The sequence below is a fragment of the Saccharomyces eubayanus genome, chromosome XIII (genome assembly GCF_001298625.1).
Source record: "Saccharomyces eubayanus strain FM1318 chromosome XIII, whole genome shotgun sequence".
In the NCBI taxonomy this organism is placed as follows: domain Eukaryota; kingdom Fungi; phylum Ascomycota; class Saccharomycetes; order Saccharomycetales; family Saccharomycetaceae; genus Saccharomyces; species Saccharomyces eubayanus.
In genome coordinates this window covers 124,067-144,360 of record NC_030972.1, presented here as the reverse complement: position 1 = coordinate 144,360, position 20,294 = coordinate 124,067, and the positions used below count along the sequence as shown (strand labels likewise).

At 39.3% G+C, this 20,294-nt stretch overlaps 7 protein-coding genes across 7 annotated transcripts; 6 read left to right on the top strand and 1 right to left on the bottom strand.

The window, feature by feature from the left end:
- Nucleotides 1-112: 112 nt before the first annotated feature.
- On the top strand, nt 113-1,831 carry COG8 (Golgi transport complex subunit COG8; the record flags this gene model as incomplete). The annotated part of the gene is made up of 1 exon (XM_018367066.1): nt 113-1,831. The coding sequence occupies one exon, from the start codon at nt 113-115 to the stop codon at nt 1,829-1,831; it is 1,719 nt and encodes a 572-aa protein (XP_018220000.1).
- A 371-nt stretch (nt 1,832-2,202) lies between these two features.
- On the top strand, nt 2,203-6,840 carry TCB3 (Tcb3p; the record flags this gene model as incomplete). The annotated part of the gene is made up of 1 exon (XM_018367065.1): nt 2,203-6,840. One exon carries the CDS (start codon nt 2,203-2,205, stop codon nt 6,838-6,840), a length of 4,638 nt encoding a protein of 1,545 aa, XP_018219999.1.
- Nucleotides 6,841-7,377: 537 nt separating this feature from the next.
- Nucleotides 7,378-8,308, top strand: RPL6A (60S ribosomal protein eL6; the record flags this gene model as incomplete). The annotated part of the gene is made up of 2 exons (XM_018367064.1): nt 7,378-7,392; nt 7,793-8,308. The coding sequence occupies 2 exons, from the start codon at nt 7,378-7,380 to the stop codon at nt 8,306-8,308; spliced, it is 531 nt and encodes a 176-aa protein (XP_018219998.1).
- Nucleotides 8,309-9,174: 866 nt separating this feature from the next.
- On the bottom strand, nt 9,175-10,059 carry DI49_4016 (uncharacterized protein; the record flags this gene model as incomplete). Its single annotated transcript, XM_018367063.1, has 1 exon — nt 9,175-10,059. The coding sequence occupies one exon, from the start codon at nt 10,057-10,059 to the stop codon at nt 9,175-9,177; it is 885 nt and encodes a 294-aa protein (XP_018219997.1).
- Nucleotides 10,060-11,360: 1,301 nt separating this feature from the next.
- Nucleotides 11,361-12,578, top strand: FPR3 (peptidylprolyl isomerase FPR3; the record flags this gene model as incomplete). The annotated part of the gene is made up of 1 exon (XM_018367062.1): nt 11,361-12,578. One exon carries the CDS (start codon nt 11,361-11,363, stop codon nt 12,576-12,578), a length of 1,218 nt encoding a protein of 405 aa, XP_018219996.1.
- A 1,192-nt stretch (nt 12,579-13,770) lies between these two features.
- HMG1 (hydroxymethylglutaryl-CoA reductase (NADPH) HMG1) lies at nt 13,771-16,938 on the top strand (the record flags this gene model as incomplete). The annotated part of the gene is made up of 1 exon (XM_018367061.1): nt 13,771-16,938. One exon carries the CDS (start codon nt 13,771-13,773, stop codon nt 16,936-16,938), a length of 3,168 nt encoding a protein of 1,055 aa, XP_018219995.1.
- Nucleotides 16,939-17,333: 395 nt separating this feature from the next.
- Nucleotides 17,334-20,174, top strand: WAR1 (War1p; the record flags this gene model as incomplete). The annotated part of the gene is made up of 1 exon (XM_018367060.1): nt 17,334-20,174. The coding sequence occupies one exon, from the start codon at nt 17,334-17,336 to the stop codon at nt 20,172-20,174; it is 2,841 nt and encodes a 946-aa protein (XP_018219994.1).
- Nucleotides 20,175-20,294: the final 120 nt, after the last annotated feature.

The window sequence follows — 20,294 nt, the reverse complement described above, 5'->3', positions numbered from 1 at the left end:
AATAGCTCCATAACACTGAAAAAAATAAACAAAATAAGAAATCAAATAAAGAATATATAGATAAACAAAAGTACAACACCTGGGTCAGAATAATAGATAGCCTTTGAATAAGATGGAATTAGTACTAAATAACCTCATTTCTGATAAGTTATCAAAGGAAGAAAAAGAATCTGGTCTCGATTTTTTGCAGGGCATCCTACAATCTGATACAAAGGATTATGAAACTTATTTTTCATCTAGGGCAGCTCCTGGTAGCATTACAGAAGACATAGCAGAAATCGATGCAGAATTATCTGCGCTTGACAGAAAGATAAGGAAATCCTTGCTGGAAAATAAGTCTCAAGTCATCAAGGATATTCTCGGAAATGATGATAGAGTTCAATTGGATGAGATGTCCAAGTCTTTGGAAGAATTGTGGGAGCTGGATACAAGTATCAGTAAAAACACAGAGGATGATACCACGAATAAAGATCAACAAACTAATGAAGTGGTTTCCCTTGACGACTTTTTAGAGCACAACAACGAACATAATGATACGAATAATGATGGTGACAATCCGGCAAGAAAGAAGAAAGAAGATGAATTTCATAAAGCATTGAACAGGCTAAGAAACAGACTTTCGACTAAAGGAGATGACAAGGACGAGATTCGATCTGATACATTGGTCATTGTACTTGAAAACTTGGATAGTATCACAGACTTGATGGAACTGCCATTTTTGGCGCGTACGTGTATTAGAACGGGACACTATCAAGAAGCTGTCATGCTATACACTCACACTATATCATTGAGGTCAAGGTTCCCCGGTTCAACCATTGTAGATGAAATATGTGAAAATGTTTTAAATGAAATAAGTACTACCATGTTAACTGGCCTAGTCAAATTACTGTCCACTAATGTATCAGTCAATTCATTAAAAAAGATATTAAAGTATCTGAATTCCATTCCTCCATTCGATGGCGAGACCAATAAAGCACTACTAAGTATCTTCTTAGCCATGAGATACAAATTCATTACCGATGAGATAGCATCATACTCCTTGGACATCGAGTCTTCCAATGAATCATTAATTGAAATGATGATCAAGAGAAAAATCGAGGTTCTCAGGGAACACGTATATATGTCGTTGAATGTTTTCATCAAAACCTTTATGTATGATACAAGTGATTTGGAAATTCCGTTCCCAATAGAACTCGGAACTTCTGCATTACAACCATACGGAAGTAAAAAGGAAGAGAAGGAAGAGAAGGAAGAGAAGGAAGAGAAGGAAGAGAAGGAAGAGGAAGAGAAGGAAGAGAAGGAAGAGAAGGAAGAGAAGGAAGAGAAGGAAGAGAAGGAAGAGAAGGATGAGAAGGAAGAAAAGGAAGAAAAGGAAGAAAAGGAAGAGGAGGAAGTTGAAGTCAAAGTTGTAGAAAAGGCAGAAGGGCAACGTGAGGAGGTTAAAGTACAAGAACAAGAGGAGGAGAGGGAGAGGGAGACAGAAGAGGAAGGAAAGAGCGGGGCTATGGCGGCTCCAGATGAGTCCAGCGCGAATACCCCATCATTTAGAAAGGAAAGCAAAATACCAACGAACGCGCTTATGCTGCAGTTCGTCGATAAGTGTGTTACATACATATTAAACGATCTCACTCGCGGATCAAGCGACGCCAAACTAAGCGACTCAGTTTGTCTGCAACTAGTGTACTGTTCATTCCGCCTCTCTGACCTAAACAGAAACTATCACCACCTTTTCTTAAACAGGATTAACGAAACAAGTCTGTTTACCACCGAGCAGCTCGCCCAAGCCATCGATAAGAGAGCAGAATTGGCCTCTAAATACGTATACTCCTAACATTCTGTAGTACAGTACATATTTCATAAAATAATGATCGGCCGAAATTTCCATTTTTTTTTTCACTTGTTCGCCAGCGCGAGAAGGGGGGAAAACAACAACACTGAAAATTATACCTTTGCAGTACACTGGAATTGGATAGTAAATTAGGGATAACTGTACCTTACATCCTTTAAAATTACACTTCCCCCTTTTAGGTCTAATTCATTTTAGTTTGCTAGGCCATTTTGCTTTAATTGAGTAGTGTAATCAAATCGGTAAACCGGTTTTCTCTTTCACGACAAAAGGAACATTCTTAGCTAGCTTTGTTTATCAGCATACGTGATTGTAAGAGAGGAACAGAAAAAAGCTACGCATTAAAGTCAACAAAAATGACTGGGATCAAAGCTCAAGTACATGTTGCACCTGATAGTACACTCTTCCGTGAAAATGAGGAAAAGAAAGTAGGAGGCAATTTGCCTAAGAAGGTTATCAACCAAAAAGAAACAGGTTCTGAACACGCTTCATCTGGTCATCACCAATATCATCAGCTTATTAATAACGATGGCAATGATGCAAAGACTTCAGGTCCTACCTCCGCCTCGTCCAAGGACCAAGGAGATGTCAGTTCCAATCTGGAGAGTAAGAAACAGTCGCCAAAGGACATATTTGTTGCTTCCAGCGCTCAAAACACAAGTCAATTGCCTGGCCCTAACCCTCAGGGCAGTATAGGTACCGTGCCATTGGAGGAGTTACGCCCTAAGGAATTTAGATCGGCCCCTTCTAGAAAGCCAAACAAGTTTGACACTTCCATCACCAAGCCTGGTGTTTTGGATGATTTAGGGAAAATTGATGAAAAAGAAATTAAAGAGAAATTCGACCCTGATTCTACCGATAGGTTGTATCCGTGGCAAAACGTCGGTGAGTTTCATGCTTCAGGAAAGGGATCGCCAAATACAAAGATGTCCAAAATCACTAAAGCTTACATTTTGGAAAATTTTTATAACGATTGGTACTGTAATATAGCTACGGTTGTTGGTACCTGTTTCTTTTCATGGTTATTTGCTTACATTGGGTTTTCGTGGTGGTCTTTAATATTCATCTTTTTAGGCACTGCTACTGTTTACAACGCAGAATATACAAGATTCAATAGAAACATTAKGGATGATTTGAAAAGAGTCAATGTCGAAGAAACTTTGTCGGACCGTGTGGAATCTACTACGTGGTTAAATTCATTTTTGTCGAAGTTCTGGGTCATTTACATGCCAGTTTTATCTCAACAAGTAAAAGATAACGTCAATCCTCAACTGGCAGGTGTTGCGCCTGGTTATGGTATCGATGCATTGGCCATCGATGAATTCACCCTGGGTTCCAAGGCACCTTCAATTAAAGGTATTAAATCGTACACAAAGACCGGTAAAAACACTGTTGAAATGGATTGGTCGTTTGCGTTCACCCCAAGCGATGTCTCGGATATGACAGCTACTGAAGCTAGGGAGAAGATTAATCCAAAAATTGCTCTTGGTGTTACTTTAGGGAAAAGTTTCGTTTCCAAAACAATGCCTATTCTGGTAGAAGACATCAATGTTGCTGGTAAAATGCGTATCAAAGTTGAATTTGGCAAAGTTTTCCCTAACATTAAAATAGTATCCCTGCAGCTCTTGGAACCTCCACTAATCGATTTCGCTTTGAAGCCAATTGGTGGTGACACTTTAGGCCTTGACGTCATGTCATTTTTGCCCGGTTTGAAGAGTTTTGTTAAAAATATCATCAACTCCAATATTGGGCCTATGTTATTCCCACCGAACCATTTGGATGTTAACGTTGAAGATATTATGGCTGCTCAATCCAAGGATGCTATTGGTGTCCTTGCCGTAACCATTGCCTCTGCCGACTCTTTGAAGGGTTCTGACTTTATTACTAATACCGTTGACCCTTATGTTGTCATGACTACCGAAGATGCCGTACCTGGTACCGATGAAGAAGTACGTACTTCCATCAAATCAGATGTTAAAAATCCACGTTGGAATGAAACCAAATATTTGTTATTAAACTCCTTGGAACAAAAGATGACCTTGAAATGTTTTGATTTCAATGACGTCAGAAAGGACACTGTCATTGGCGACCTTCAAGTCAATTTGGCAGATTTGCTACAAAACCCTGTTTTAGACAACCAAACTGCCGACTTGAGAGCTGGAACAAAGTCAAAAGGTGTTTTGCATTATTCGTTACACTGGTTTCCTGTTAGGGAAGATAAATCAGAAGAAAAAGCTGCCGAACGTGCCAAGGCTAAGGCCAAGGGTGAAGGAGAGGATGAAAACAAAAATATCATTGGGGATGAAGACGATGATGATGACGAAAATTCCCAAACCGATGTTGGTATTGCGAAGATTACTTTACAAAAGGTTAAATATTTGGATACAGCTGGCTCTATGACCGGTAGTTTGAGTCCATGTGCTGAATTGTTTATTGATGGACAAAAAGTCAAGAACTATAGAACACTAAGACGTATCAATGAACCATCTTGGGGCGAAACCATCGAGGTTTTGGTTCCATCAAAATCTAGCTCTAAATTTGTTTTGAAGATTTTTGATGAAAGAATGAATGGTAAAGTACAAATTTGTGAATACTCGTCTTCCTTGGATGACATAATGAATACATTAGACACCGCTCAAGAATTTGTCAAGGGTTCCCCACAAGGTGACATATATTTGGATGTTTCTTGGAAATCTATTGAAATGACAGGTGCCTTTGCCGCCGCAAACTCTGTTAGCGAACYCATCGGCTGTATTAAATTGGACATTAAAGATGCTGCTATTAAAGGTGACTTATCTGGTGTTGGCGACATTGATCCCTATTACACTGTCTCTTTGAACAGACGTGTTTTATACAAATCCATATATCACTCCGATACCGATCATCCTATTTTCGATAATAGCACATATGTTCCTGTACTTTCCCCAAATCAAACTTTAAGTGTCGAATTTTATGACTACCAAAAGATTGGTAAAGATCGTTTTATTGGCTCGGTACAAATCCCGTTATCAGATGTTTTCAAGAAAGATCCTAAATCGGAGAAATATGTTTCAATTAACAATAAAGACGGAGTATCTAGGCTAAAGTTAAAAGACCACAAACACAATATCACTGAAAGTGTTGTCAATCTCTCTACATCATTTATCCCAATTACTCCAGTTTATACCCCTGAGGAATTGGCGAATGTTGATAAATTAGAAAAGGAACTAGAAGAAAAGAAGAAAAAATTTGAAGCCACCCAAAACGAGAATAAGCAGAAAATGGAAGAAAGTCCAAAGGAATGGGAAGTAGTCGAAATTGAAAGCCCATTTGAAGACGATGAAAAGAAGATCAATAAGAAGGCTAAACTGTCTCTGGGTGAGTTGATTAAACACAAATCTGGTATATTATCTATGCAAATATTAGAAGGTACATTGAACCCAACTTCTGCTTACCTGGCGGTTCTGGCTGATGATATTTCATATCCTGTCTTCACTTGCATGAAACCATCTCATGGAAAATTGAACTCGGAGGTGGCAAATATCTTCATCAGGGACTTAAAGTTCAGTAAACTATACTTGAGAATATCAAAAAAACATGTTGCTAAGGATTCTGACGATGTCATATCCGAAACTTCTTACAGCACTTTAAAGTTATTGAAACAAGCTTACGAAGAGCCTACATGGTTGAACTTTAATGGATCAAAAGCGAAGGTCAGATTTTTGTATACGCCTTCTACCGTAAGCTTGCCTAGCTCAGAAAGTGTTGAAGATACCGGTTACTTGAATTTAAAGCTCATTTCTGGTCACGGTTTGAAATCTGCCGACAGAAACGGTTATTCCGATCCATTCGTTACCATTTATGTCAATGATAAGAGGGTCTTCAAATCAAATATCAAAAAGAAAACACTAGATCCGGTTTGGAATGAAGATGCCAAAGTTCCGATTCTTTCAAGAAGTAAGAACCAGGTAGTTTTGAACGTTCTTGACTGGGACCGTGCAGGTGACAATGACGACTTAGGCCAAGCCACATTGGATACTTCTAATCTAGAATTGGGCAAATCTTATAACTGGAACCTTAACCTAAACACTCAAGGTAGTATAAAACTACAAGGTTCATTCAGCCCAGAATATATCAAGCCAAGCTTCGACGTCGTGAAAGGCGGTATTGCCGATAAGCCAATGAAGATGGCCAGTGGTGCAGCCCATGCTACTGTCGGCATAGCTGGTACAGGTTTGGGTGCCGCCACAGGAGTTGCAGCAGGTGGTTTACAAAAGGGTGGGCGTCTTCTAAAATCTTTAGGAAGCAATCCAATGAGGAGGAGTAAGAGCGGCAATGGCAATGAATCTAACGGCGCAAAAAAATCTTCTGAAAAAAAATCGTTCGATAGGAGATCTCCAAGTAACTTCGATAGTAACAATGGCACACCAAGGGCATCAGTAGACTATGACCCATCAGTTCCTAATACGAGTTACGCACCCGTCCAAAGCGGCTCCCCCGCAGTGAAACAAGCTGACAACAATTCAAGCTTGAGCAATAAAAAAGAAGCTCCTACCAACGGATCAAGAGCAGGTTCTCGTGCAAGCAGTTTCGCTCGTACCTTGGCTCCTCACGGTACTTACAACGGTTTTATTACCGTACTTGCAGCCGAAAACATCGCCAAACACGTTCAAATTAAGATTTCCTTAACTCAAGGTGGTAGGTTAAAACACATTTACAAGACCAAGAGCCAAAAAACCAACGATGATGGAATTGCTCTATTTGACGAGGAATGCTCATTCAAGGCCTCCCCTGAAGCCAACTTGGTACTAGGTGCGATTTCCCACCAAAGATTATCGAGAGATAAAGATCTCGGCATTGCTCAAATTAACTTGGGCGACCCACAAATTCAACAAGACGGCCAAATATCTGTAAAATTAGGTGATGGTCATCTGATTGTAAAGATTAGTTACGGTAAAGACAAAAATAGTCAAGTACCCCCACTACCAGAAGTCCCTCAAGAATACACACAATAAAGGGACACTATATTTTCTAAATAAGAACTCAATGAGTATACTTAGTGTATATGCAGGCATTTATTCTCGTTTATAACGTCTTAATTATCATAGTATATTTCAACCATACTCTAGTCACCTTATGTTTACTCCAGAAGGTAAAAGCGTTTTACTACTATTTTTGTCCAAATAACATCCGTACATACATGTTATGTATGGGTGACGGCTTTATTGTTTTTATTTTTTTCACTTTTTCAAAACCGATCTGAGCAACCGCCCAGCTGGGATCGTTGCAACCCGCGGCGGGGCCCTTTTGGAAGGAAATCTCTCTTGAGAAACGGGCGCCAGAGGGGACTAATAGCTGCTCTTGTCTGGAAAGTCCTATCCAGCCGGCCTGGCCTCCTGCTGGAGATGCTGCGCTCCTTTTGCAAAATTTCGTTCGCATCGAGGTTATCAAAGGGAAGGGTTACATGAAATACCTGATTGTATTAACTAATGAAAAGTTGAATACTAGTTTCAATATTAACCGAAACAACAAAGTAATAGCCATCCAACGAAATGAGTGCCCAAAAAGTATGTTCCGAGATGCGAAATTCTAAAGAGGAGTGTTGATATATGTCGTTGAGATAACAAAGTTCTGAAAGGCCGTATGATACTACCAATTCCAACCAAAAACCAGTGTAGATGCACAGATAATCAACATGCAAAATAAAGGCTAGAAAGCTCTTAAAGCGGATATTTGGGACAGTTTACGTCTCGAACGAAGATTCTTTTTGGAAAGAATGAATTAAGCAAAAATACCGCCCCAACTGCATACCGGGGGTTTTACCTGTAAACATATCACTGCCACCTGATGTTTCACGACTTATAGCTGCAATTAATCACGTCCATACTCCCCTCGTAGAATTTACTACAAAATCATCCAAATCAAGAATACTAACTTAAGTTATTTTATTTTTAATTTTCAAATCAGGCTCCAAAGTGGTATCCATCCGAAGACGTCGCTGCTCTAAAGAAGACCAGAAAGACTGCTCGCCCACAAAAGTTGCGTGCCTCTCTAGTTCCAGGTACCGTCTTGATCTTACTAGCTGGTCGTTTCAGAGGTAAGAGAGTTGTTTACTTGAAGCATCTAGAAGACAACACTTTGTTGGTTTCTGGTCCATTCAAGGTCAACGGTGTCCCATTGAGAAGAGTCAATGCTCGTTACGTCATTGCCACCTCCACCAACGTCTCTGTCGAAGGTGTCAATGTTGAAAAATTCAACGTTGAATACTTTGCCAAGGAAAAGTTGACCAAGAAGGAAAAGAAGGAAGCTAACTTGTTCCCAGAACAACAAAAGAAGGAAATCAAGACCGAACGTGTTGAAGACCAAAAGGTTGTTGACAAGGCTTTGTTGGCTGAAATCAAGAAGACTCCATTATTGAAGCAATACTTGTCTGCTTCTTTCTCTTTGAAGAACGGTGACAAGCCTCACATGTTGAAATTCTAAGTATTATTATTTTAACGAAGTTCTATAATAATATATATGCAGGTAAAATTATAATTTAATTACAGTTTCATTGATGTATTTGTATTAAACATAAAGCCATGGTATTCATCAATAAATTTCTGCGTATTGTAGTGGGGCTACTATGTGTGAAGGGAAGAGGACAGAAGTGGCACAAAACAAAAGCAAGATGTTTATCCGTAGGAATCGCAGCCCATAAGCCGTAGAATAAATATATATTTTGCCATATTGCACACGTGCAATATTATTAGAATCAGGGGACCATGTGGCCAAAGTTACATCGTTTCCGATCAAGTTAAATGAAGGACTTTCTTCATTGTAGACAAAATAAGAACCGAAGGCGGAGCACCTCCAATTTTGGACACTGCTTGTTCTGATTGACAGTCGTTTTGCGGTCCGGAGACCTTTTCATTGATTGTACTGTGAGGTTTTGGCCATTATGAATAAAGGTTTCCCCTTTCAATTTCACATCCTCTGTGAAGTCAGGGTTGAGTTCGTGATGATCTGTCTTACGCTGATGTGGTGTACTTCTTAGTAGTAAACAGTACCCCATACCTGGCGCATGAAAACTATTCTGAATCTTCTGAGTCTATCTAAAAATTGCTTTTTTTTGGACTAAGTAACTCATCGGCAATGCGCTTGCCAATTCAACTTTCTTTGTACGTTAAGAATATGATTTGCAGCTACGGCACTGATATCAATACTCGTAGTTCAGGGTAGAACGGTTCGTGGTAATAAAATCGATAATAGTAATCCATGTTTGTTTCCTTACGTTACGCCCTTGATATTGTTGATTTATACATCATTATAAATATTATATCATGCTCACTGGAGTCATATTTTCAACCTTAAAGAGTGATCTTTCCGTCGATAACAGTGATCGAATGACCTGCCACATGGTATGAAGTGTTACCATCCGTTTCTTTTATAATGCTAGCTACAATATGGCCATCCCTTCCCAATCTTCCACCTTGAGAAATGGTAATATTCGTGGTTTCTTCGAACTTGTACAGTTCTTGAAGATATCTCGCAAGTGCCACCGAACCACTTCCGCAAACAGGGTCTTCATCGATATTTTCCGCTGTAGGAAATGCCCTCATTTCGTATGAGTTCCTAATCGGAGCATTCTTTTTTGGGCCCGCCAAAATAATCCCTGTATGATTGTTCTGTTTTGTTTGCTGTGTGAGTACAGTGAAGTTCGGATTGGCATTGAAACAGGTTTCTGCATCTTCTACTAGCGCAACAACCCACTCCGGTCCAGTGTGCAGCAGTGCTGGAGTCGCAATGAATTTTAAGCCAAGTGATTGCTCGTAACCAGTAATGACTTCATCAGATATACCTTCGAAGTCAAATAACGCAGCTTTGAAGCTGATCAGTCCCTCGTTGATTGTTAATGGGATAGCCCCCACCCCACATTCTTGAACAAGCGAAGTTGCAGTGGTATTCTTGGTAAACTCAAGAAAAGCCTTACAGGAACCAATAGTTGGATGACCAGCGAATGGCAATTCATTCTTTGGGGTAAAAATTCTTAATTTGTAATCACATTTATTATTGGATGGCTTAAATAGGAAGGTTGTTTCCGATAGGTTTGTCCAATTTGCAATTGCCTGTAATTGTTTTTGAGTAACTTCACTTTCGTCAGTATCTAGGAAGTTTATCACCGCGACTGGGTTTCCTCTGAATGGAACTTCAGTGAATACATCAACTTGCTTAAAAGGCACTGTTAAACTCATATTTTAAGCTTGTGGTCTATCTTTCTCATATTTGTAACATATGAAGGAATATTATCGAGTTTTTTCAGGGTCGTTTTATAGTCAGTGAATGCAATGAACGGATGACTAATCTTGAAACGGCGAAGTATAAAAAGCATGATAATAGATAACAAGATTCCGCGGAATATGTAATATACTTGGGTGGTTGAAATCGGTCCTTGATTATGAAACACAGCTATAAACGCATATTACATATTTATTCCATTGCTATTCGTTTATAAATCTTGTTTTCTTTTCTTTCTAGGAATCCTTTCCATCCAAAAAAAGTTCCACTTCTCTTTTAAATTCTAAAAGAGAAATCAGAATTAGGCCCTAACGAGTTTTGGAAATGAGTTTCAAACGGTCACTGCTGTGGTAAAACAGAATCCGAAGAAGTAGCTTACTTACTGCCAATAGCGTCTTCTAAGCTTTCCTAATTTCGAATTTAAAATTTCGTTGCGCAGAAAGCTTTCCTCTTGGTTAAAAATCGGTAGTATTGTTACAAATCTTGCTCATAGAGACCAAGAGCTGCAGAAATCTACTTTGTGCCATTGAGCGTGGGATCACCTCTACAGCACATTTTGATTTCTTTTTCAATCTCAACGGCCCAACGAGAGAACAAGTGTTTCGTGCCATTATTAATTTGTTTAAGACTAAAACAAACTCGATTGGCAAGTTACAAAAAGAATTCCATTAATTATTTGATTTGTTTGGCAAGGCTGCGACAAGCATTGAAGTAGCTTCACTAGTGAAGTACGCTGATTTATTAGCGATCGTGCTGCGCAACATCTAAAAGGAAATAATTTTGTGGCCTAGCGTTCTTCCAAGAGAACTCGAAATATAGGATATGTAATTCTTCTTTAAACACATTGTAATCCCTTATTCATCAGAACATCGAAGATAGAATATTTTGTTATCTTATTAGTGCTACATCGAAAAGGGCCTCTCTTTCTTAACCTACTCTCTCCTTGCACCTTTCTATATATATTCTTATAACTGAACGAGACAGTTCTACTTGTCCAGGTTTTATACACTCTTTTGTAGTATTGGTTCCCCAATGTTTCTTTCTCAAGTGCTATTCTAGAAGTAACCTAATTTTATATTCTTCCCCATCCTGTGGCTGTCGCCATTTCCCAAAACGGCAAAATTTCAAAGTTGAAATAAAATTTTTCTATGCAATTAAAAGAAAAAAGAGTGTACATTAAACGTTTCTTGACAGTATTTAGCTTTATACAAACGATTGTATAATCAGAAGCAAGCATCCAGTACGAAACTAGCCGAATATGACCGACATGCTACCATTAGCTACCTACAGCTTGAACGTTGAACCTTACACTCCGGTTCCAGCCATCGATGTAACGATGCCCATTACCATCCGTATCACCATGGCTGCTTTAAATCCTGAAGCCATCGATGAAGACAATAAACCGTCGACTTTAAGAATTATCAAGAGAAACCCAAATTTTGAAGACGACGACGACGACTTTTTGGGCGGTGATTTCGATGAAGACGAAATGGACGAAGAATCCCCTGCTGAAGAAGAAGAAGAAGAAGAAGAAAAAACTGAAAAGAAGAAGAAGAACAAGGGCAAGAAAGTTGAAAGCGAGAGTGAAAGTGAAAGTGACGAAGACGATGAAGATGATGACGAAGACGACGAGTTCCAAGAATCTGTTCTTTTAACTTTGTCTCCAGAAGGCCAATGCCAACAATCATTGGACCTAACCATTGCTCCAGAAGAAGAAGTCCAATTCATTGTGACTGGTTCTTACGCTATCTCTTTGAGTGGTAACTATGTCAAGCATCCCTTTGACACCCCAATGGGTGTTGACGATGATGACGAAGACGAAGAAGATATTTACGATAGTGATGAATATGACTTGACACCAGACGAAGACGAAATTATCAGTGACAACTTGGATGATTTGGACGACGAGGAGGAAGAAGAAGTTCGTATTGAAGAAGTCGAAGAAGAAGAAGAAGAAGAAGAGGAAGAACCTAAACCAGAGCCAAAGAAAACTAAAAAGGAAAAGAAGAGAAAGCACGACGAAAAGGAAGAAGAAAAGAAAGCCAAGAAAGTAAAAAAGGTTGAGTTCAAAAAGGATTTAGAAGAAGGTCCAACAAAACCAAAAAGCAAAAAGGAGCAAGACAACAAGCAAAAGCCAAAGACCAAGGTCTTGGAAGGCGGTATTGTCATCGAAGACCGTGCCATGGGTGACGGCCCACAAGCTAAGAGAGGTGCCAGAGTAGGCATGAGATATATTGGTAAGCTGAAGAATGGTAAGGTTTTCGACAAAAACACCAGTGGTAAACCATTCGCTTTCAAGCTCGGCCGTGGTGAAGTCATCAAAGGTTGGGACATCGGTGTTGCTGGCATGTGCGTCGGTAGCGAACGTAGAATCGTCATCCCAGCCCCATACGCCTACGGTAGCCAAGCCTTACCAGGCATTCCTGCAAACTCTGAACTAACATTCGATGTCAAATTGGTTTCCTTGAAGAACTAGTTCTTACAAAATCACACACTAAAATATCTAAATATAATATTTTCTATACATATTATTGTCTCTTTTCTGTATGTATATTTAAAAACATTTTATTTCTATTTTCCTTGTCAATCTTGGCATTAATTAATCTCCATGACTATATATGCTTTCTTTTATTCTTTTTCGGCGGACAGTGTATTCATTTGTAATAGGCATATAAATATATGGCGGCAAAAAAATACAAAACAATTGTTTCCTTTCGATCCTTATCTCATACAGATAGACCGCCGCAGGAACAGCAAAGACACCTACGAATAAGAGGCCCAAAACTACTGGAAAACTAGGATTGCGATTCCACCATCCAAGATTTCGGTCATGCTTCCATGATTAAAAAAACTAGCCGGGAGTATACCTTAGCCGCCAAGAATAATCATCGCCGTTTCCAATCACCCCCCACCGGCTGGACCGCGTATACACGAGGAGATTTGGTAATGAGATCTTCGCCGATCATATACGTAACTTTAAGATAAAACCGTTAAAAGTTGCTCTTAAGAGAATTCCAGCCCTTTCCCTTGTCCCCCCCTCACGATGGTTGTCTGTCTACGACCAAGGCTCATTCAATTACCCACCAAGGGACGTTGTTGATTTTCCATTCGGGTGATGGTAATGTGATAGCCTGCTTTATGTCCGAGAAACTGAGCTACAAAACGGAATTTCGAAGGGCCCCATTTTTATCGGGTGGACTAGGAGAAAGAAGAGCCTTCTGGAGAACAATTAGGGATTTCAGCGTGGTGCGAAGAAAATGTAGCGCGAGGCTCTGCGGCCGCTCGTTTAAAATACTGTACAACGTTGGAGAGAAAAGGCCGTACTAGACATGCCACCTCAGCTATAGCTATTATTGTCGTTAATTGTTACTTGGAAAACAATTCATCGGGTTTCTTTCCTCACTTTCCTGTATCTTTTCGGTTGTGGGATGCTGCTGTTCGATAAATCCAGGCAAAAGTTTTTGAAAGTTAAAAAGATCGAATTTTCAAAGATCTGCCTTTAAAAAAGACAAACTTGGAAGGCCTGTATTCATATTTAGTTTTTCCATTCTTATTGACTTAAAATTTTCATTGTTACTAATCCATCTTTTTTAGTGGACGCAAAGTTAAAAGCACAGTGAATCATTGTCTGGCTACTGGTACAGATTAGATAACTACATATTACAAGCATGCCGCTGCTATCCAAAAAATTGAAACTGGTGGCGAAACCAATTGCCTATGTTTCTAGGTTTTCAGCAAAGCGCCCAATTCATATAATACTGGTGTCTTTGATCATATCCGCATTTGCCTATCTATCCGTCATCCAGTACTATTTCAATGGCTGGCAACTAGATTCGAACAGTGTTTTTGAAACTGCGCCAAATAAGGACACCAATAGTCTTTTTCAAGAATGTTCTCACTACTACAGAGATTCCTCTTTGAACGGCTGGGTGTCAATAACCCCAAATGAAGCCAGCGACTTGTCAACCCCTCATCACTACTATCTATTGAACCTAAATTTCAACAGCCCAAATGAATCCGCATCCATTCCGGACCTATCCAATACCGTTTTTGACAAGGAAAATACTAAATACATCTTACAAGAAGATCTCAACGTATCCAAAGAACTTTCCTCTACTGATGGAACACAATGGAGATTAAGAAGTGACAGAAAAAGTCTTTTCGACGTAAAGACGATAGCATATTCTCTCTATGACGTGTTGACTACACATATAGCTCAAGCAGACCCATTCGACGTCCTTATTATCGTTACCGCTTACTTTATGATGTTTTACACAATATTCGGCCTCTTCAATGATATGAGGAAGACTGGGTCAAATTTTTGGTTAAGCGCTTCCACAGTGGTCAATTCCGCATCTTCTCTTTTCTTGGCGTTGTACGTTACTCAATGTGTCTTGGGGAAAGAAGTTTCCGCTTTAACCCTTTTTGAAGGTTTACCGTTTATTGTTGTCGTTGTTGGCTTTAAGCATAAAATCAAGATTGCTCAATATGCCTTGGAAAAATTTGAAAGAGTTGGATTGTCAAAAAGAATTACTACCGATGAAATCATTTTTGAAGCCATGGGTGAAGAAGGTGCCCGTTTGATTCAAGACCACTTGCTTTGTATCGTTGCCTTTATCGGATGCTCCATTTATGCTCATCAATTAAAGACTTTGACCAACTTTTGCATACTATCAGCATTTATCCTAATCTTTGAGCTGATTTTAACTCCAACATTTTATTCCGCTATCTTAGCTCTAAGATTGGAAATGAATATTATCCACAGATCCACCATCATTAAGCAAACCTTAGAAGAAGATGGTGTTGTCCCCTCCACAGCAAGAATTATTTCTAAAGCAGAAAAAAAATCAGTTTCTACATTCTTGAACCTCAGTGTGGTGGTGATCATTATGAAATTATCTGTCATTCTGTTGTTTGTTTTCATCAACTTTTACAACTTTGGCGCTAATTGGGTCAATGATGCCTTCAACTCCTTATATTCCAATAAGGAACAAATATCGTTACCAGATTTCATTACTTCTAACACCTCTGAAAACTTCAATGAACAAGCTATTGTTACCGTCACACCATTGTTATATTATAGACCTATCAAATCTTACCAACGTGTTGAGGATATGATTCTTCTATTACTTCGTAATGTTAGCGTTGCCATTCGTGACAGATTTGTCAGTAAATTAGTCCTTTTTGCCTTAGTATTCAGTGCCTTCATCAATGTTTATTTACTAAATGCCGCTAGGATTCATACCAGTTACACCGCAGACCAATTAGTAAAGACCGAATTCACTAAAAAATCTCGTACAGCTCCAGTAGCAAGAGCTTCTACTCCAATTTTAACTAAAAAAACTGTGACTGCTGAATCTAAAACAAAAGTTTCAACAATCGTTCAGGCAAGTTCTTCAGTATCCTCATTTTCTTCTAGTGAAGAAGATGAATCCCGTGATATTGAAAGCTTGGATAAGAAAATACGTCCTCTAGAAGAATTAGAAGCACTCTTAAACAGCGGAAGTACAGATCAACTCAAGAACAAGGAAGTTGCTGCATTGGTTGTCCATGGCAAATTACCTTTATACGCTTTAGAAAAGAAGCTAGGTGATACCACTAGAGCTGTTGCAGTACGTAGAAAGGCTCTTTCCATTTTGGCAGAAGCTCCCGTTTTAGCATCTGACCGTTTACCATATAAACACTATGATTACGATCGTGTGTTTGGTGCTTGTTGTGAAAATGTTATTGGCTATATGCCATTGCCTGTTGGTGTTATCGGTCCATTGGTCATTRATGGTACATCTTATCACATTCCAATGGCTACTACAGAAGGTTGTTTGGTGGCTTCCGCTATGCGTGGTTGTAAGGCAATTAACGCCGGTGGCGGTGCAACAACCGTTTTAACTAAGGATGGTATGACAAGAGGTCCTGTGGTTCGTTTCCCTACTTTGATAAGATCAGGTGCTTGCAAAATTTGGATTGATTCTGAAGAAGGTCAAAATACTATTAAGAAGGCATTCAACTCCACATCCAGGTTTGCACGTTTGCAACATGTACAAACTTGTTTGGCAGGTGATTTACTTTTCATTAGATTCAGAACTACTACTGGTGATGCGATGGGTATGAATATGATATCCAAAGGTGTTGAATATTCTTTAAAGCTAATGGTAGAAGAATACGGCTGGGGTGATATGGAAATTGTTTCAGTTTCTGGTAATTATTGTACTGATAAAAAACCAGCTGCAATTAACTGGATTGAAGGCCGTGGTAAGAGTGTTGTTGCCGAAGCTACTATTCCTGGCGATGTCGTCAGAAAGGTATTAAAGAGTGATGTTGCCGCATTAGTTGAATTGAACATAGCCAAGAACTTGGTTGGTTCCGCAATGGCTGGATCTGTCGGTGGGTTTAACGCACACGCAGCCAACTTAGTGACGGCCGTTTTCTTGGCATTGGGACAAGATCCCGCACAAAATGTTGAAAGTTCCAACTGTATAACATTAATGAAGGAAGTGGACGGTGATTTAAGAATTTCTGTATCCATGCCATCCATCGAAGTCGGAACCATTGGTGGTGGTACCGTTTTAGAACCACAAGGTGCCATGCTAGACCTATTGGGTGTAAGAGGCCCTCATGCTACCGCTCCCGGCACCAATGCTMGTCAATTAGCAAGAATTGTCGCATGTGCCGTCCTGGCTGGTGAACTATCCTTATGTGCTGCCCTAGCGGCTGGCCATTTAGTGCAAAGTCATATGGCGCACAACAGGAAACCCGCCCAGCCAGCAAAACCTAATAATTTGGATGCCACTGACATCAATCGTTTGAAAGATGGGTCCGTTACCTGCATTAAATCCTAAACTTACTGATACGCCATTGATATTCTCTTTTGGAAAGAAAAACAACAACATAAAATTACATAAAGAAAATATTACTCTATAGTTTTCACATCATCATTCATTCCAAACTTCAAGTTGATGCGTACATAAAAATAACCCATTTGTTGTAATACTTATTTATATTACCTTTTTCTTTCAGAATCATTAAACAGTCAACCAGAATGTATGTTTTTTCTTGTGGTAGTGTAGCTGTTTTCCCTTCCAAGTGAATACACACTTTCCTCTTTTTGCTATGCGCGCCATCCGATAAATGAAGGAACATTGAAGTGGAAAGTCAGATTTCCATTTAAAGGTAAGCAGATGTGTAGCAGCTGTAGTAGCCGAGATCTGGAAGGCTTCAGAAGGAGAGCTGTAACATGAACACACAATTTTCAGTAGCCGGACTTGCCGCTGGAAAAGAGAGTAACGGCAACTCGAAGGCCAACAGTAAAATGACGTCGCCAAGGTCCGATGACCCACTCATAGATATGACTACGCAGACAATTATAGAGGGATGCCTTGACGACGATACTAGACTAATGTTCCCCACCAAACTGGAGACTACTGAAAATGGTAAGATAAAAAGAAATTCATTTGCATGCGTATGTTGTCATTCTTTGAAGCAGAAATGTGTGCCTTCCGATGCTAATGATATCTATAGGAAACCATGCCAAAGATGTCTAAAACATAAGAAAGTTTGCAAATTCGACCTTGCTAAAAGGACTAGGAAGAGAAAACACAGGTCGAGATCCTCTGCATCTCTCGAATCGCCGATACAGAATGTCTCTACAAAAGGCGAATTTCCCGCTGATTTTAAGGAATCGAGCTTAAAGAATAACGCATCCTTTCCCATCGCTTTCCCTCCCGATCCGAATACGAAACAGGTTCCGAACTCTCGTACAGTTTTACCTGGACTTCAGCAAAGTTTGTCTGATCTCTGGTCAACGCTAAGCCAGCCACCTTCGGAAAGAGTAAGGGACACCGAACCAACACCTAGTGAGGACAGAATTGTCAATAAATCTACGCAAGCTAACAGTGAAAACTCTGTATCGACAAATATATCCTTATTGGCATCCACTGATGAGCGTACAAAGAATGGCGGTGCTCCGGTAATATACAGCTCTTATAACTCGCCAATACCGATGCCTTCTATCCCCACCAGTACTAATAGCGAAGCATCTTTCAAGCGTAGACCAAGTGTTGTGGGAAATAAGGAAACCTGCAATGGCAAAATGAAAAGAAAAAAGAATTCATATTCCAAACACATGACACGATCATTTAGGAAGCAGCTACAATCACTAATTATATCTCAAAAGGGTAAGATTAGAGACATTTCAATGAAGTTGGATACGTGGTCGAAGCAATGGAACGATCTCGTTGAAAGGAGCATGTTTTTACCGACAATATCGGATCCCGTATCCGTAGGAATCATATCTCATGAAGAAGCCACCTTGAGGCTGCATCTTTACAAGACAAAAATTTCATATCTGTCAAAATTACCGTTTATAAAAGTCGAGGAAAAAGTCAGCGTCGATGAGCTGAGAAAAAGGAAACCAATATTATTTTCTGTCATCATGTCTTGTGTTTCCATCGTATTAGCTCCCAAACAAACAACCAGAGGAACGATAATGAAGCTTGATAGTTTTGTATTAAACTTAATCACAAATCAGATTTTCAAGGCCAACAACAAATCCATTGAAATAATTGAATCACTATCTACATTGTGTCTATGGTACAATTTCTTTGAATGGTCCAGCAAGACAAGATACCATATATTCAATTACATTTGTTGCTGCTTAACAAGGGATTTGGGGCCTACTTATGTCAATAGATCCTTTGGCATGTTTAGTGATGAGGATCCCGATAGGTTCAAATCACCTTTGGAACTCTACAGCAGCGGTTCCAGATTAATCTTATTGGTGTATGTTTCGGCACTAAACATTTCAATTTTTCTACGTCAGTCGATACAGGCTCGCTGGAGTCACGTCACTGAAAAGGCGTGCCAGGATTTGATCAAGGAAAAAAAGGAATCAAACCAGAATGACAATGATAAGTCATTACTTGATATAACTGATGATCCTATCCTAGTACAATTTGCTAAAATGAACCATGTCCTAGAAAACATCCATACTCACTTACACGAACGAGATTTCAATGAAGATGAATTTGATGATTGTGATTTTACGAGGAACTATATCAGCAAACTGATTGAAAAATACCATAGACAGTTAAAAGAAATTTTTATTAATCTCGATAGAAATAGGCCAAGAGTAATTGCATTTTATTATTCTGTGGAGGCTTACCTATATCAATATAAACTTGCGGTATTTATTGGAGAAAAGTCCCATGCCTTAAATGAAAAAATTGAATTACCCAAAGAAATAACGGAAGATTTTGTTAAGTGCTATCAGTGCTGCAAATGTGCCCTCGAGGAATTTTCAAAATTAGAGCCAATTTTAATAACCTCTCTGCCTTTATTCCATACGTCTAGGATCATTTACACTGTAGGTATGCTTTTGTTAAAATTAAGGTACTCTGTTGTTGCCATTCCTTCCTTTCATGATCTGATGCCATTGACAGATGATGCCATTGCCTTGGTGATAGGGGTGAACAATCTTTTGGAAAAGACATCCGAATTATACCCGTTCAACAATTCTCTTTACAAATTTAGGTATGTTATCGCATTATTTTGTCAGACATATGCAAACAAAGTTATCAATGTCGCTGATCGCTACAATGCAAAAAGAGAAGAACAAACGCAAAGGCAAACTGTAGATGAAACGTGCCATGATGACAAGGACGTGCGACCAACAGATACGTATGAAACGGAACCACAAAACATGGAGAAAGAACAGGATCCTATCGTCGAAAATAATACCCGCCAAAGTGTATCTACTGTTCCAGATGAGATGTTACCAGTATATTCAAGAGTTCGTGACGATACTGCTGCCATGAGCCTGAGTATCAATAGCACTTCCTACTTTAATGGGTCCTTACGCCAACCTCAAGAGAGCCTGGCAGGATCAACGCTATTGCCCCCACCATTCATTTCGAATACTAACATTTCCAATAACACTGACATAAGTAATATAAAGCCATCACCCAGTTCGTCGGTTGATAATTTGAACGATTATCTGACCGATATTAATTCCTTAGCATGGGGTGTGAACTCACTAAATGACGAGTTTTGGACAGATCTTTTCATGAATGACAATTAATCACCCAAAAAAAAAAACCAAACCAGATTTGTATCAGTAAACACAATTAATAAAATATGTAAAACTACTTAATCTATCCCACACAAAATATAGAAACGGACGTAATTTGTCTCTTCTTTT